Source organism: Zingiber officinale, chromosome 3B (assembly GCF_018446385.1).
Source record: "Zingiber officinale cultivar Zhangliang chromosome 3B, Zo_v1.1, whole genome shotgun sequence".
In the NCBI taxonomy this organism is placed as follows: Eukaryota; Viridiplantae; Streptophyta; class Magnoliopsida; order Zingiberales; family Zingiberaceae; genus Zingiber; species Zingiber officinale.
This window is the reverse complement of record NC_055991.1, coordinates 76,648,413-76,664,392: the sequence shown is the minus strand read 5'-3', so window position 1 is coordinate 76,664,392 and position 15,980 is coordinate 76,648,413. Positions and strand designations below refer to the sequence as shown.

General features: G+C 39.4%; 1 protein-coding gene across 1 annotated transcript; it reads left to right on the top strand.

Moving 5' to 3' along the window:
* Window positions 1-1,089: 1,089 nt before the first annotated feature.
* LOC121968371 (epoxide hydrolase A-like) lies at window positions 1,090-6,848 on the top strand. The gene is made up of 4 exons (XM_042518781.1): window positions 1,090-1,471; window positions 1,603-1,785; window positions 5,277-5,518; window positions 6,271-6,848. The coding sequence occupies exons 1-4, from the start codon at window positions 1,160-1,162 to the stop codon at window positions 6,515-6,517; spliced, it is 984 nt and encodes a 327-aa protein (XP_042374715.1). The 5' UTR covers window positions 1,090-1,159; the 3' UTR covers window positions 6,518-6,848.
* The last annotated feature ends 9,132 nt before the right edge of the window (window positions 6,849-15,980 follow it).

Genomic DNA, 15,980 nt, shown 5'->3' with positions numbered 1-15,980 from the left:
CAATAGTTTGCCTGTCTGGTCGGTGAAGATTGCACGTATCACGATGGTTGGCGAACGGTCAAGATGTAATAAGAAGTAGCCGCGAAATGGACACACCCGAATTGAAGGGATCCTCCGATCCCGTCGGCCGCCTCGGCCCTCCTTGCGTCGTTTGCTCCGCCGATCGCAAGAGAGTCGAGCCTCGATCATTCTTGCCCCCGATTCTGCGCCTCCTATTCTCTCTGGATTCATCCGCTCCGGAAATGGCGGCGTCACTGCAGTCGGCAGTCCTCCTATCAGATCGAATTGATCCGCAAAGGCGTCTCTTCCATATTGCTTTTTCCTAATCTCTCTGGAATATAATTATTCCCTTTGATGATCCATACCCTCGCAATGGGATTCACCACTTTTCTGAATCAGATACCTCTGATTGATTTGGGATCTGATGATACGCTGACTGTTTTTTGGCACACCGGAGGAAAAGGAAGCATCTTGCTTGTTAGATACCATGAAAGGAAAATGATCACAAATGCAGTTGAAGTTGAGTTCTGTGAAACTCACCCCTGTAAATTTCTAGATCATGTATCTCATCATTATGTTGTGTATTTCGTCTAGCATGGGTTAGAGGAGGGCCGTCTCTAAGTAATTAATTAATTAATTTGTTAATGCGGAGGAAATTAATGAGGAAAGAAGCATTAATTTAACGGCAACCTCCAACGACTACAATTAAAATTTTGACTTTTTGGCTCTTCAAATTTTCTATTTTTAGTTTTTTTTCTCAAAAAACCTAAAATTATAATAAGATTCAATAGTGAAATAAATTTTCATGCTTAGTTCTGTCGTGTCTAATTTTCCATAAAAACTCTTTTAAAGAGTTAAAAAATATATTTCAAAATTAATATTATTTTTAGAATATTTTAAAAATGTATAAAAAGAAATCAAACACCAAGTGAGTCAAACTGACACCTTCCCAAAATTCCGAAAACATTAATTCCAGTACTAAAATGAAATGTAGCCACTGTCAATTTGTTATAATGATTAAGACAGGTACTAAATTGAAAGATTTCCCCCTTCTATAAAAGCGAACGTTGGACTTCACTCCTCGTCCCACGAGCTCAAGCACCAGAAGCATCATCCGATCGAAAGCAGAGCGGAGATCGACAGAGGCGGATCGAAGTCGATGGAGTGGCCGATCAAGGATGGGGAGATGGCTGGGATCTCGCACAGGATGGTTCCGGTGAATGGCATCAACCTGCATGTCGCCGAGAAGGGCGACGGCCCTGACGTGGTCCTCCTCCTCCATGGCTTCCCGGAGCTCTGCTACTCCTGGCGCCACCAGATCGCTGCTCTCTCCGCCCTCGGATACCACGCCGTTGCCCCAGACCTCCGTGGCTTCGGAGACTCGGATGTCCCCGCCGATCCATCCGCCTACACTATGTTCCATGTCGTCGGCGACCTCGTCGCCCTCATCGAATCCCTAGGTCAAGACAAGGTCAGCCGATCCGATCTCCGTCTTGCTACTTGATTACCCGATGACTTCGATTCGTTTCGATTTCTGGATTATTGTTCGCGATCGATGCGATTCGATTAATGACGCGATTGCGATTGAAAATGACGAGCTAGGTCTTCGTGGTGGGGCACGATTGGGGCGCGATGGTGGCGTGGTGTCTGTGCATGTTCCGGCCCGATAAGGTGAGGGCTCTGGTGAACATGAGTGTTGCTTTCCGCCCGAGGATTCCTGGCCTGAAGCCGGTGGAGGCGCTTCGCGCGGCGTTCGGTGATGACTACTATATTTGTGCATTCCAGGTACCTAATCAACACCTCCTCCCTTCTCTCTTCATTTCAATTTTACTTTTCATAAATGCCCTTTCCCATAGATCTGTCCATTTTTTCCCTTCTCAGAAGAACGATAAGTACTCCCCCGAGAAGGGAAGAATTGCTATAGCTTATTTACTTTTTATGGTGCTACCGTGTTTATCGATCACATAGAGTGAGGAAAGGGACCGAACCCAATTCCGTCTTGTTCAATCTGCTACTCTTGCCTTTGGTTATACCCTTGTTTGAAAATCTAGATTGATCAACGTCCTACGCGTCAAAGGAAAAATAAAGAGCCACTTCTAAACACTGTAGATCAAAATGAATGCCTTTATTCTATAATTAATATTGTAGTTCCTTGGATAAACTAGAACGGCCGGACCTTTATGTGGAAATCACGGGAATCTTATTGACTAATGAATTCGACCGGAGTCACCGGACCAGGATTAAATAAGAGTTGTATCATGTGAGGTAAGTATTAGGGGCCTTCAAGCGCTTGATCCTGTGCTTGACTAATGACTATGCAATAAAATATATGTTAACTGACTAATATTTTGGCGGTGGATTTTTAAGCATGCATAAATGTGTAAGATATATTCTAAATTTATTTGATAAGCGAATAACTCCAAAATTAATATTAATAGAAACTTAAATATCTGAATTATATATATAAAAAAATAGAACATGATAATGCCGTTAATGATGGCAAAAGATGATTTGTTGGTCTTAGTATCTTTGTCAATCTGTTATTATCCGGAAGAGGTAAATAATGAATGACTATTAATTTTAGATAGTTGAACAGACACTTAACTACTAGTCGAGATTATTCTATTATTATCATGTGCTAGTCCGAGAGAACTATGATAGTGTCATTAATACTTGCACTGGTGGAGGCGTTAAATAAAGTAGCTACTTTTTCGAAGGTGAATTAAACAACTTTCAGTTCTTAGGTCCCTTACCTGCCCAGCAGTTATTTCTTTTCCCATTTTAAAAAATACTCCTACAGTTTGAAAATTATTATTGTCCTTAATTTGTTGTTAAGACAATTCGATCATTAACATCATCTTTTCAAGGTACAAGGTTATTTAAATCAACTTGCTACAATGGGCAGAACTTTCTACAAGGCCATTTAAATCAGCTGGGGCCCTAGAAATTTATTGATTTGTTGACATTTGTAAAGTCACCAACCTATGTTATGACGTATCAGGAATCTAAAAATGCTTATAATTTTAATTGTAAACTAATTTGGAAAACAACTTATGCCTTGAAGTTACGAACCTATCTTCAAACTCATGCTATTTTAAGCTAGCTCAATATTAAAATTCACGGTGTAACCTAATTGTAAGATATTTAACTTTTTTAGAATTATAACCCATGTTATTTGTGTCAAGCAATAAACCTAGAAAAGCTCATTTTGTCTCAAATTTAAGTTCTTAACATTTTTTAGAGATACAAACTCGTGTTAAAGGCAAAAATCATGGTCTCTCAAACTCTCAAAAATGTGATGCATTTTGTCATTGTGTTAGAATTTAATGATTGTGATTAAAACAAATTAAAGATGCAATAATTTTTTAGATGTTAAATTTTAAAATAAATCATAGCTTGAATTTGTGACTCCTAAAATGCTAAATTTTAAATTTGTAATGCGCAAGTTGAATTTGATCTTGACACTTGCACAAAATGCTACAAGTTGAACTTGACATTTGTGTAATCTAATTTGTAATCTAACTTGGCACAAAATATGAGTATGGGTTTTTTTATTATTATTATTTTAGCTTTAATATGAGTCACATGCGCTTGTGATTTCATAAATATTAAAAACTTGAATTTATAGATCACAAATTAATTTATTTAATCATAACTTGACATTTGAGGGCACATAATAGCCGCAAGTTTATTTGCAAATTAGTTTGCAGCAAAGAAATCATGAGCTTTTTAATTTATGGCTTTAAAAATGTTAAGAATAACTTAAATTTATGGGGCATAGATTAGTTTATAAATTAACTTGTGTCCTTGAGATAACCTTCATTAATGAATAAAAGCATTTTGAAAATTTAGCAAATTGCAAGAGCAAAATAAAAATAGATGAAACCATAATTTTGCACTTCTCAACTTCAGTACAACACTCCAACTTTGTCACGTGCACAATAGTTGTTGGCAGAGGAAAGGGTATTATATTTTGTAAATTATAGAAGGCAAAATGTGATATTCTAAACTATGAAAAATAAAATGAAAATTAAATAATTTATAGGGGCAAAATGAAATTTTCTCATTAAACTATTATCTGCTGGCAGAATTTTGCCTTGACTTCTTCATATGGTTGCTTGGCTTGCTTGAATCAGCCCTGGCCTTTGTTTTCAGAAAGAGCGACGAAATGCTTCAGTGAGACCATTGCATTGTGCATATATCATCATCTCTAAGGTGGCATATAAATAGAATTTCCCGATATATATAAAGCTGATTTGTAGATGCCAACAAGAATATATCATTCAAGTTTTTTTTTTTTTTTTCCAATGGAGAAACATTCAACTATTATTCGGCCATCCAGCACCTAAATAGCAGAAAAGATTCGCGTTTTAATGTTATCTGACAAGTGAAATAAGTACTTCCTTGAAGGAAGGAAACTTAATGTGATTGCTGCTTTTGACTTTACTTCATTCTCTTCACTGTTTATCCGTTAAATAGTTCCTTTTGAACACGAATTGTTTGAGTTTTCATATCCTATGAAATTTAAATGTCAGTTTGATATTTATTATGCTGCAGCTAAAGGAAGAAAAAGGCAAAAATAAAAAAGGCATTTTTATTAGAATCGTCTCATTTATTATCAAAAGGAAGTCTTATCTTATTTTGTACATTTTATTTTTCAAAACCATCATTATTTTTAACATTATTATAGCAGCTATGATTTTATAGCTGGTATAATATAATATTGACCAATATTGATCATAAATAAATTATCTATGTTGTAACAACTATTATCCATAACTACTATAATATGATGTTGACCCATTTGATTAATATTGACAGTATTGATCAGAGTGTCTATATATTATAATTGCTACGAATTGTAGTTCTATAAGATAGTGTTATTAGTGTTGATTAGGTCTAAGTGCTACTATAATGTAATATTGACATGCACTATTCTTTGTGTCCATATTGTAGCAGCTATGAATTATAGTTGTTACAATACAATTTCTTTGTGTTAATCATACTTGAAGTGTTCATGTTGTATCAGCGATGAATTAATGCTGCTACAACAACACTAAAATGTCCTTTTGATAATAAATGAAAAAAGAATATCCCTTAGATGATTCTAAAAAAGGGACGTTCTTTTGATTTTTGTCAAAAAAAAAAAGTTTCCTTGACTTGAGTGTTTGAATCATAGTAATATCAAGTTTCCTCGATTGTAAGAACTTTGTGCTTGTAGATCTGTTACATAACCATTCTAGTACTTAAAAGTTGCATGAACTAAACAAATGCAGGAACCTGGACGAACTGAAGCCGAGTTTGCCCGCCTTAGCACTTCTTTGGTGATTAAGAAGTTCTTGACCTACCATGATCCTGGTCCAGCTATTGTGCCAAAGGAGAACGGATTTGGAACTGCACCAGAACAGGATGTTGCTCTTCCTTCTTGGCTTTCAGAGGAAGATATCAACTACTACGCCAGCAAATTTGAGAAGTCAGGCTTTACTGGGGGACTTAACTACTACAGAGCTTTAGATCTGTAAGTTGCTTCAACTGATCTATATTTGATCTCAAGAATAATTTGCTTTCCATAATTTTTTTTAAGACAATAAACTTCTTGTGTCAGAAAGTGTTCTAAAATTACTTGTTAGTTCCTGATTTTGTGTCTTTAGAATGTTGAAATTCATGTAGTGGATTTTGCATCTCCCCCAGTAGAAGAATACAACAAACACACAAATAAAGGCAAACTTAAATTTATATAATATAATCCGAGAGTAAAAGGACAAATAAACCTAGACAAAAGAACTCTTTTTTGCGAAGAAAACATTCTTGTCTAAAATTACAAGTCATTTGGTCTTCTGTAGTCTCCAAATGCATCTACCAGCCTTCTAAATGCTCAGCCATTAGCAAATTCACAGCCTTAGCTGCCTCAACAAGGTTTATTTTAACATTGGTCCATAATTAAACTTGCAAGGCCCAATATGGTGCTAAACCAAACAAACTTTAGGCTGTTGTCTTTCTATATTAATGATAAAGTTAAAATTTCTTATACTCACTCATAATTTGAAATTGTCAAACTCGGTGTTTAAGCTAAATCTTGCCTTGTAGTATGAGAAATTTAAGACCATACGCCAGCCTTTCAGTAAGTATCATCTAATTGAAGTAGTAACAGTTCGCTACCTAAAATTGTAACATTTTTGAGACAAACTGTCTTCTATTCAACTAGTAGAACATTCTTATCTTTCCCATTCATTCTATCACGCATCAAAAGCACACCTATTATGACTGCAGGAACTGGGAGCTTACTGCACCCTGGACTGGAGTGCAGATAAAAGTTCCAGTTAAGTTTATCGTTGGGGATCAAGACCTAGCGTTCCATTTCCCTGGTGTCCAGGACTACATCCATAATGGTGGCTTCAAAAGAGATGTTCCTCTCTTGGAGGCCTTGGTCGTAATGGAAGGAGTAGGCCACTTCATCAACCAGGAGAAGCCACAGGAGATTAGCAACCTGATCATCGAGTTCTTCAAAAAATTCTGATCTGCTTCTCTTCAGAACAACTAGTAAGTTCTCTGTCGTATCACTCGAGTTTCATTCGAAAAAAGGAATGTGAACCATAAGCTAATGTTTATGATTTCTTCATCAGTACTACTTATTTTTATGTTTGTATCGAAGACTCGTGGTTCGGTGTATTTTTCTTTTCAAGTAGTCCTTCAAACAGGCAGCAAACACACAAGTCACAACCGCCTAATTATTCTATTCCTTCCAGTGGTTGTCTGATATATTTGAGTTTGTCTCGAGTTAGATCATATTGGATTGGATTGCTTTATTAAAAAAAAAATAAAAAAATATTGGATTGGATTTGGTTTCATTTTAAGGTCCACTTTAGCTGTGAGGAGAGGGAGTTTTGAGGAATCTGAGGACCACTCCATACGATCACTTTTTATGGGTTAATAATAATTTCAACTTCATCAAGTCTGGTTTTTTGGATAAAGATTAAAAATTATTTATTAACTAATGTCATTTGATGCGGCAAAAATCTACCATCGCACCATAGAGCGTTGACGTCGAAGCGCTTTTTTTTTTCTCGTGACGTAGTCGACTCTGCAAGGAATAACAACATCCTTGTCACGAGTTGAACCGTCAAAATCCCTCTCATGCCTAAGTTATTGGGATGCCTCAATAGTAGAATGAAAATCCGGGAGCATACATGTACATGCTATTTTTATGTGTACTTGTGGAGATCGGGAAGTGGACATCATGATCCATGTCTACTTATGCCCTGTCAAATCCAACTAAAAGAACTCGGTCAGACTAGGGGACTCGTCCTAGTGACAGGATAGCTTGGCTCAGTTCGAATCAATTCAACAGCTCCGTGGATGGGTCTAACTTGACAACTCGACCAAGTGTAAATCCAAATAATGGTGACTCAATAAGATGGTTGTGCTAGCTCGAGATGAGACACATAGGTGCGTCTTGCTAATCTAGAGTACGGGATGAGACATGATCCTGTCCGAAAATTGATAAAATGGATGCGGGAATGTGGCGCTCCCACTGTCCTCTTGTGGACTTCTCTCCGACCTGCAACACAACTGACATCAGTGCCGAGCTAGGGAAGGGGTCCCCGACGATGACTCTCCAATGCTCAAGTTAGTCTCCGGCGAAGAAGAAGCAAAGAAGCGAAGCAACAAGAAGACTGTAGCGCAACAGTACAAGCGCGTACACGCGCGTACCTTCGCTGAAGCTTGGACCCCCTTTTATATAGAGCTTCGGTAGCACGCGTACACGCTTCCCCAGATGAACACGCATCTCGAAGCTTTCCCTGAAAAGACTTGGCAGTAAAGTATCTCTGACATGGTACCGTAACAAGCCGAGCATATTTCTGAACACTACAAAAAAATAATGATTTAGGGACGAAAATCTGGGATGAAAAAAATTCGTCTCAAAATTGCAACAAATTTGGCGACAAAAACAAACATTGACCCAAATTTAACGAAATCTGCAACAAAATAATTTTGTTTCAAGTTCCCAACAAACTATATTTTCGTTGCTAAATTCATCCCATAATTTTGGGACAAATCCTGGATTCGTCCCCAAATCTGGGACGAATTCAAGATTCGTCCCAGAAATAAAAATTACAAAAAAAAGGAAAAAATCGAAAGGCTTAAATATGGATCTAGAGACATCGGAAATTTATGAAAAAAGTTTCTATATGTTCATATCGTACTCTTGATCATAATAATATCCTCATAAATAATTTTGACCTAATATATTGAATATTGGGAATTTTAATCTGAATTTGACCTAATTTGAGTTAAAAAATTGTCATACTCAAAATATTACTTCAAAATTATGGATGTTGATATATTTACGAACAAGAGAACGATACAAACTTAGAGAAACTTGTTTCATGAAATTCCGATGTCTCTAAGTCCATATTTAAGTCTTACGATTTTTTTTCTTTTTCTTTTAAATTTTTAATTTTGGGACGAATCCAGGATTAGTCCCAAAATTTTGGGACGAATATATGGATTCGTCCCCAAATCTAGGACGAATCCAGGATTCGTCCAAGAATTGAAAATTAAAAAAAAAGGAAAAAAATCGAAAGACTTAAATATGAATATAGAGACATTGGAAATTTATGAAAAAAGTTTCTATATGTCTATATCATTCTCTTGAACGTAATAGTATCCTCATAAATAATTTTGACCTAATATATTGAATGTTGGGAAATTTTAATCTGAATTTGACCTAATTCGAGTTAAAAAATCGCCACACTCAAAATATTACTTCAAAATTATGGATGATGACATATTTACGATCAAGAGAATGATACAAATTTATAGAAACTTGTTTCATGAAATTCCGATGTCTCTAGGTCCATATTTAAGCCTTCCGATTTTTTTCTTTTTTTTTTAATTTTCAATTCTGGGATGAATCCTGGATTCGTCCCAGAATTGGGGACGAATCCAGGATTCGTCATAGAATTTAAAAAAATTTTAAAAAAAAATAAAAAATTGTAAGGCTTATATATGGACCTAGAGACATCAAAATTTCATGAAATAAGTTTCTATAAGTTTGTATCATTCTCCTAATCGTAAATATATCATCATCTATAATTTTGAAGTAATATTTTGAGTGTGGCAATTTTTAAACTAGAATTAGGTCAAATTCAGATTAAAAATTTTCAACATTCAATATATTAGGTCAAAATTATGGATGATGATATATTTACGATTAGGAGAATGATACAAATTTATAGAAACTTGTTTCATGAAATTCCAATGTCTCTAGGTCAATATTTAAGCCTTCCGAATTTTTTCCTTTTTTTTTAAATTTTTAATTCTGGGACGAATCCTGGATTCGTCCCAGAATTAAAAATTTTTTAAAAAAAAGAAAAAAATCATAAGACTTAAATATGGACCTAAAGACATCAGAATTTTATGAAACAAGTTTCTATAAGTTTGTATTGTTCTCTTGAACATAAATATGTCATCATCCATAATTTTGAAGTAATATTTTGAGTGTGACGATTTTTTAACTCCAATTAGTTCAAATTCGGATTAAAAATTCCCAACATTAAATATATTAAGTCAAAATTATTTATGAGAATATTATTACGATCAAGAGAATATGAACATATAAAAACTTTTTTCATAAAATTTCGATGTCTGTAGGTCCATATTTAAGCCTTTCGATTTTTTCCTTGTTTTTTTAATTTTCAATTCTGGGACGAATCAGTCCCGAATGCTGGATTCGTCCCAGAATTAAGAATTTTTAAAAAAAAAGAAAAAAAATTGTAAGGCTTAAATATAGACCTTGAAATATTGAAATTTCATGAAACAAATTTCTATAAGTTTGTATCTTTCTCCTGATTGTAAATATGTCATCATCCATAATTTTGAAGTAATAGTTTGAGTTTGTCAATTTTTTAACTCGAATTAGGTCAAATTCGGATTAAAAATTCACAATATTCAATATATTATGTCAAAATTATTTATGAGGATATTATTAAGATCAAGAGAATGATACGAACATATAGAAACTTTTTTCATAAATTTCCGATGTCTCTAGGTCCATATTTAAGCCTTCCGATTTTTTTCTTTTTTTTTTATTTTTAATTCTGGGACGAATCCTGGATTCATCCCAGATTTGGGTCCCATAATTAAAAATTTTAAAAATAAAAAAAAAAAAAATATCGTAAAGCTTAAATATGGAACTAGAGACATTGGAATTTCATGAAATAAGTTTTTAAAAGTTTGTAACGTTCTCTTGATCGTAAATATATCATAATCCATAATTTTGAAGTAATATTTTGAATGTGATGATTTTTTAACTCAAATTAGGTCAAATTCAGATTAAAAATTCCCAACATTCAATAAAATTAGGTCAAAATTATTTATGAGGATACTATTAAGATCAAGAGAATGATACAAATACATAGAATCTTGTTTCATGAAATTTTGATGTCTCTAAGTCCATATTTAAGCCCTTCCGATTTTTTCCTTTTTTAAATTTTAAATTCTGGGATAAATCCTGGATTCGTCCCGGATTTGGGGACAAATCCAGGATTCGTCCCGGAATTAAAAATTAAAAAAAAAGGGAAAAAATCGGAAGGCTTAGATATAGACCTAGAGACACCGGAATTTTATGAAACAAGTTTCTATAAGTTTGTATCATTCTCTTGATCGTAAATATGTCATCATCCATAATTTTGAAGTAATATTTTGAGTGTGGCGATTTTTTAACTCGAATCAGGTCAAATTCAGATTAAAAATTCATAACATTCAATATATTAGGTTAAAATTATTTATGAGAATATTATTACGATCAAGAGAATGATACGAACATATATAAACTTTTTTCATAAATTTCCAATGTCTCTAGGTCCATATTTATGCCTTCCGATTTTTTTTTCATTTTCAATTCTGGGACGAATCCTGGATTTGTCCCAGATTTGGGCATGAATCCAGGATTCGTCCTAGATTTAGGGACAAATCCATATATTTGTCCGAAAATTTTGGGACGAATCCTGGATTCGTCCTAGAATTAAAAATTTAAAAGAAAAAGAAAAAAATCGTAAGACTTAAATATGGAACTAGAGACATTGAAATTTCATGAAACAAGTTTCTATAGGTTTGTATCATTCTCCGGATCATAAATATATCATCATCTATAATTTTGAAGTAATATTTTGAGTGTGGCAATTTTTTAACTCGAATTAGGTCAAATTCGGATTAAAAATTCCTAACATTCAATAAATTAGGTCAAATTTATTTATGAGGATACTATTATGATCAGGAGAATGATACGAACACACAGAAACTTGTTTCATGAAATTTCGATGTCTCTAAGTCCATATTTATGTCTTACGATTTTTTTCCTTTTTTAAAAAATTTTAATTCTGGGACGAATACAGGATTCGTCCCATAATTGAAAATTTAAAAAAAAAAGGAAAAAAAATTAGAAGGCTTAAATATGGACTTAGAGACATCGAAATTTCATGAAACAAGTTTCTATAAGTTTGTATCGTTCTCTTGATAGTAATTATCATCATCTATAATTTTGAAGTAATATTTTGAGTGTGACGATTTTTTAACTCGAATTAGGTCAAATTCGGATTAAAAATTCCCAACATTCAATAAATTAGGTCAAAATTATTTATGAGGATACTATTGCGATCAGGAGAATGATACTGATCCGGTGGTAAGAACAGGGGACCCCGTCCGGTGAGGTCAATGCCACGTGGAAGTCAGAGTGGAAGGAGGCCCGTCCGGAGAAGGGAGGTCCGAACGGCCGTTCGATGGAGTCAACGTCTAGAGAGGGCTGGGTCCGACCGCCCGGTGTCTGGCTAATGGTTAAAGGTGCCCTGTAGGAAGTCAGGGTTCCGGCGCTCAGTGGAAAAGATCGCAAAGCCGAGCAGACAGCACGCTCGGCCAAAGTCATAAGGTAGCATACTGTTAATAGTCTCCACAACGCACGTGATTGAGAATCTCCCCAAGTAAATCACCGTATACGTCCGGCCGGACTCCGAGGAAGTCGACCGGCCAGACGCCAGATCGGGAGTAAGGGAAAAGGACAAGGGACATCTTTGTCTGATAGTGAGTATGCTCCGCGTGTAAGCCATACTCCAAATCTTATGACAGGAGATTCCGCTATCCCATCGAGGACATGCTCGGACTGTAGCAGTATGGGTCAGGTAAGCTCACTGACAAGCCCTTGCTGGGGTATGGGCCATGGACACGTGTACAACTCGGTATGTGTACACTCGCTTCTCTGCTGCTCTATATAAAGGCCCTCACCCTTCATCGGAGGTACGCCGGCTACGAGTTTTGGAGCCACTTTTTCTCTCTTGAGCTTCGCCTGACTTGAGCGTCAGAGGGTCACCACCGGGAACCCCTTCCCGGCCCGACTTTGTGCAGGTTCGCCGGAGCATCGTGCAGTTAGTCGAAGATCCACATCAGCAGCAGGGGAGCGCCACGTGCCCAGCGTCCGTTGGTTCAGCATTCGGACAGGATCAATTTGGCGCCGTCTGTGGGAACGCTCCTGCATCCGAACGGAAACGATGGACGAGGCTGGACGACAACACACGGTGACGCTCTCCACGGAGGAACTCGACGCTCTGATCGAGTTGAGGGCCGCCAAGCTTGTGGAGCAAAAATAGAAAGCAGCAGCCGAGCGGCCGGAGCAGCAAGCAACATCCGTGTCGGGTGGCCGAGCGGAAGCACCGCAGGCCACCGTTGCATTTCATCGGGCCCTATTTCGCACGCCTGAAGCCGCAGCAACGAATAGAGATCAAGGATCATCTTCGGATGAACGGCCGAGACGAGAAGACAAAAAAGGGAAAGCCCCCCGCACGGACTCCTCACCCGAGCGGATCAATCGCCAATTTTCAGAGGCTATTCTACGAGATCCTCTGCCCAAGCACTACGTGCCTCCGACGATCGGCGAGTACAATGGGACAACCGACCCGGATGATCATCTGGGTAAGTTTGATAACACAGCTACGCTCCATCAATACACAGATGGAGTAAAATGCCGAGTTTTTCTTACCACCCTCTCGGGATCGGCTCAACGGTGGTTCCGGAGACTGCCGGACGGCTCTATCACAAGCTTCAAGGACTTCCGAACGGCGTTCCTCCATCATTTTGCAAGCAGTCGTCGTTATCAGAAGACGAGTGTCAGCTTGTTCGCCATCAAACAAGAAGCCCGCGAATCACTCCGAGCCTACATACAACGGTTCAACAAGGTGGCCATGGATATCCCTACGGCTACCTCGGAGACTATGATGAATGCCTTCACTCAAGGCCTCGTGGACGGGGATTTCTTCCGCTCGCTCGTTCGGAAGCCGCCCCGAGACTACGATCACATGCTGCATCGATCCAACGAATACATCAACGTGGAAGAAGCTCAAGCCGCCCGGAAAAAAGAAACTCCAACCGAGCGGGCCCCTCCTATCGAACGGAAGCCGCACGCTGCTCATCAGCCGCCCAGAGGACCAAGGGCCGAAGCAATTCGTTCTCACCCACATGCAAGGAACCAGGCGATCCAAGAAGTATCTGCCGAGCGGCCCAAGCAAAAGAAGAAATGGACGCCCATGTTTTGTTCATATCACCGGACCGACACGCACAACACCCGGGATTGCCGAAGTCTCCCCTTTATTGCTCATCCTGTTCCCCGAAATGGCGGTCGACGATCTCCCTCATCCGACAGGCGACAGAGAGCTCAGGAAGCCGATCGGACGATAGCTGAAGGGCGATAACAACAGACTCCCGGTCGGCATCGCTCGCCAAGGCAGGAGAATCGCCGCATGTCTAGAGAACGGTCTCGCCCATCCGCTCGGGAAGAAGAAAATATAAGTAATACTTCCCGAGGCGAGATAAACATCATAGCTGGTGGTCCGACCGGAGGAGATTCCAACCGAGCAAGGAAGGCGAGCGTCCGACAGCTCCAGATCCATGCGGTCGGCTGCAGTCAGGAAAGGGCGAGCGGACCCGAAATCAGTTTTGGGCCTGGGGACTTGGAAGGAGTTGAAGTACCCCACGACGACGCTCTGCTCATCAAAGCGGTAATAGCCAACTACACTATTCACCGCGTTTTTATTGACACAGGGAGCTCGATCAACATCATCTTCAAAAAGGCGTTCGATCAGCTACAAATAGATCAAGCCGAGCTGCTGCCCATGACGACCCCCCTCTACGGGTTTACGGGCAACGAAGTTCTGCCGGTCGGACAGATCCGACTGGCTATCTCACTGGGGGAGGAGCCGCTCAGGAGGACGCGGACAGCAAACTTCGTGGTGGTCGACACTCCCTCGTCATACAACGTCATCCTGGAAAGACCGGCTCTCAGTGAATTTCGAGCGGTCGTCTCCACCTTCCACCAGAAGATCAAGTTCCTCGTCGAGGACAAAGTGGGAGAAGTACGGGGAGATCAACTAGCAGCTCGGCGATGCTACATCGAGATGGTCCGAGCAGAAGCAAATGCCGCTCGGAAGTCGCCACGGATCGAGGTGAACGCTATAACTGAAAAACCTTCCTCTTTGATTTATGAAGAAAAAGAAGAAGTGCAGATACACCCGATCCGATCGGAGGCCACGATGTTCATCGCATCCGATCTGGAGGCGAATCAGAAAGAGGAGGTGATCCAATGCCTCCGAAGAAACCATGATGTCTTCGTCTGGTCGACACATGAGCTGTCCGGAATTTCACCAAGTATAGCGCAGCATGAGCTCCACGTCCGACCGGACGCTCGGCCAGTAAAGCAAAGAAAAAGGGATTTCAGCGCTGAGCAGAATGCCATCATCCGGGCGGAATTAGAGAAACTTCTGGAGGCCGGCCATATACGAGAGGTTCAGTTCCCGAGCTGGCTAGCGAATGTAGTATTAGTCTCCAAGCCGGGCAACAAGTGGAGGGTATGCATTGATTTTCGGGATCTCAACAAAGCTTGCCTGAAAGATTTTTATCCCCTGCCTCGGATCGATCAGTTGGTGGACTCCACGGCCGGCTGCGAATTGATATGCATGCTCGACGCTCATCAGGGATATCATCAAGTGCCGCTCGCCCGGGAAGATCAAGAAAAAGTAAGCTTCATAACAGCCGACGACACCTATTGCTATAATGTGATGCCGTTCGGATTGAAGAATGTCGGAGCCACATATCAGCGTCTGATGAACAAAGTGTTCAAGGAACAGATCGGCCGAAATCTGGAAGTATATGTGGACGACATTCTCATCAAGTCCATCCGAGCGGCCGACCTCTTTAAAGACATGGAGGAAACTTTCCGAACGCTGCGGAAATATGGAGTCAAACTGAATCATCAGAAATGCCTGTTCGGAGCAAAAGGAGGACGTTTCTTGGGTTACATAGTGACCGAGCGGGGAATCGAAGCAAATCCCAGCAAGGTAAAAGCTCTACAAGACATGCCGCCTCCAAAAAATACAAGGGAAGTGCAACGGTTGACCGGTCGGATAACTGCTCTATCCCGATTCATCTCCAAAACTGCCGACCGGAGCCTCCCTTTCTTCAAAATTTTGCACAAGGCCACTAAGTTTCACTGGGATGAAGAATGCGATCGGGCGTTCGAAGACTTAAAGGCATATCTGAACTCTCTCCTGGTATTGGCCAAGCCGACTACGGGTGAGCCACTTTATATGTACCTATCTTCAACCGAGCATGCAATCGGTTCGGCGTTAGTGAGGGCGAGCGGAGAAGAACCCGTGTATTTCCTTAGTCATATTTTAAAAGATGCTGAATCTCGCTACACTGGGCTTGAGAAGCTGGCTTTCGCTCTGGTCCTCGCCGCTCGGCGCCTTCGCCCTTACTTCCTGGCGCATACCATCATTGTCAAGACTAATAGCCCGCTCGGGCGTGTGTTATTGAATCCAGAAGCATCCGGGCGGCTCATCAAATGGACGACGGAGTTAAGTGAATTTGACATCCAATACCAACCCCGCTCGGCAATCAAAGCGCAATCCTTGGCCGATTTTGTGACTGAGGTGCAG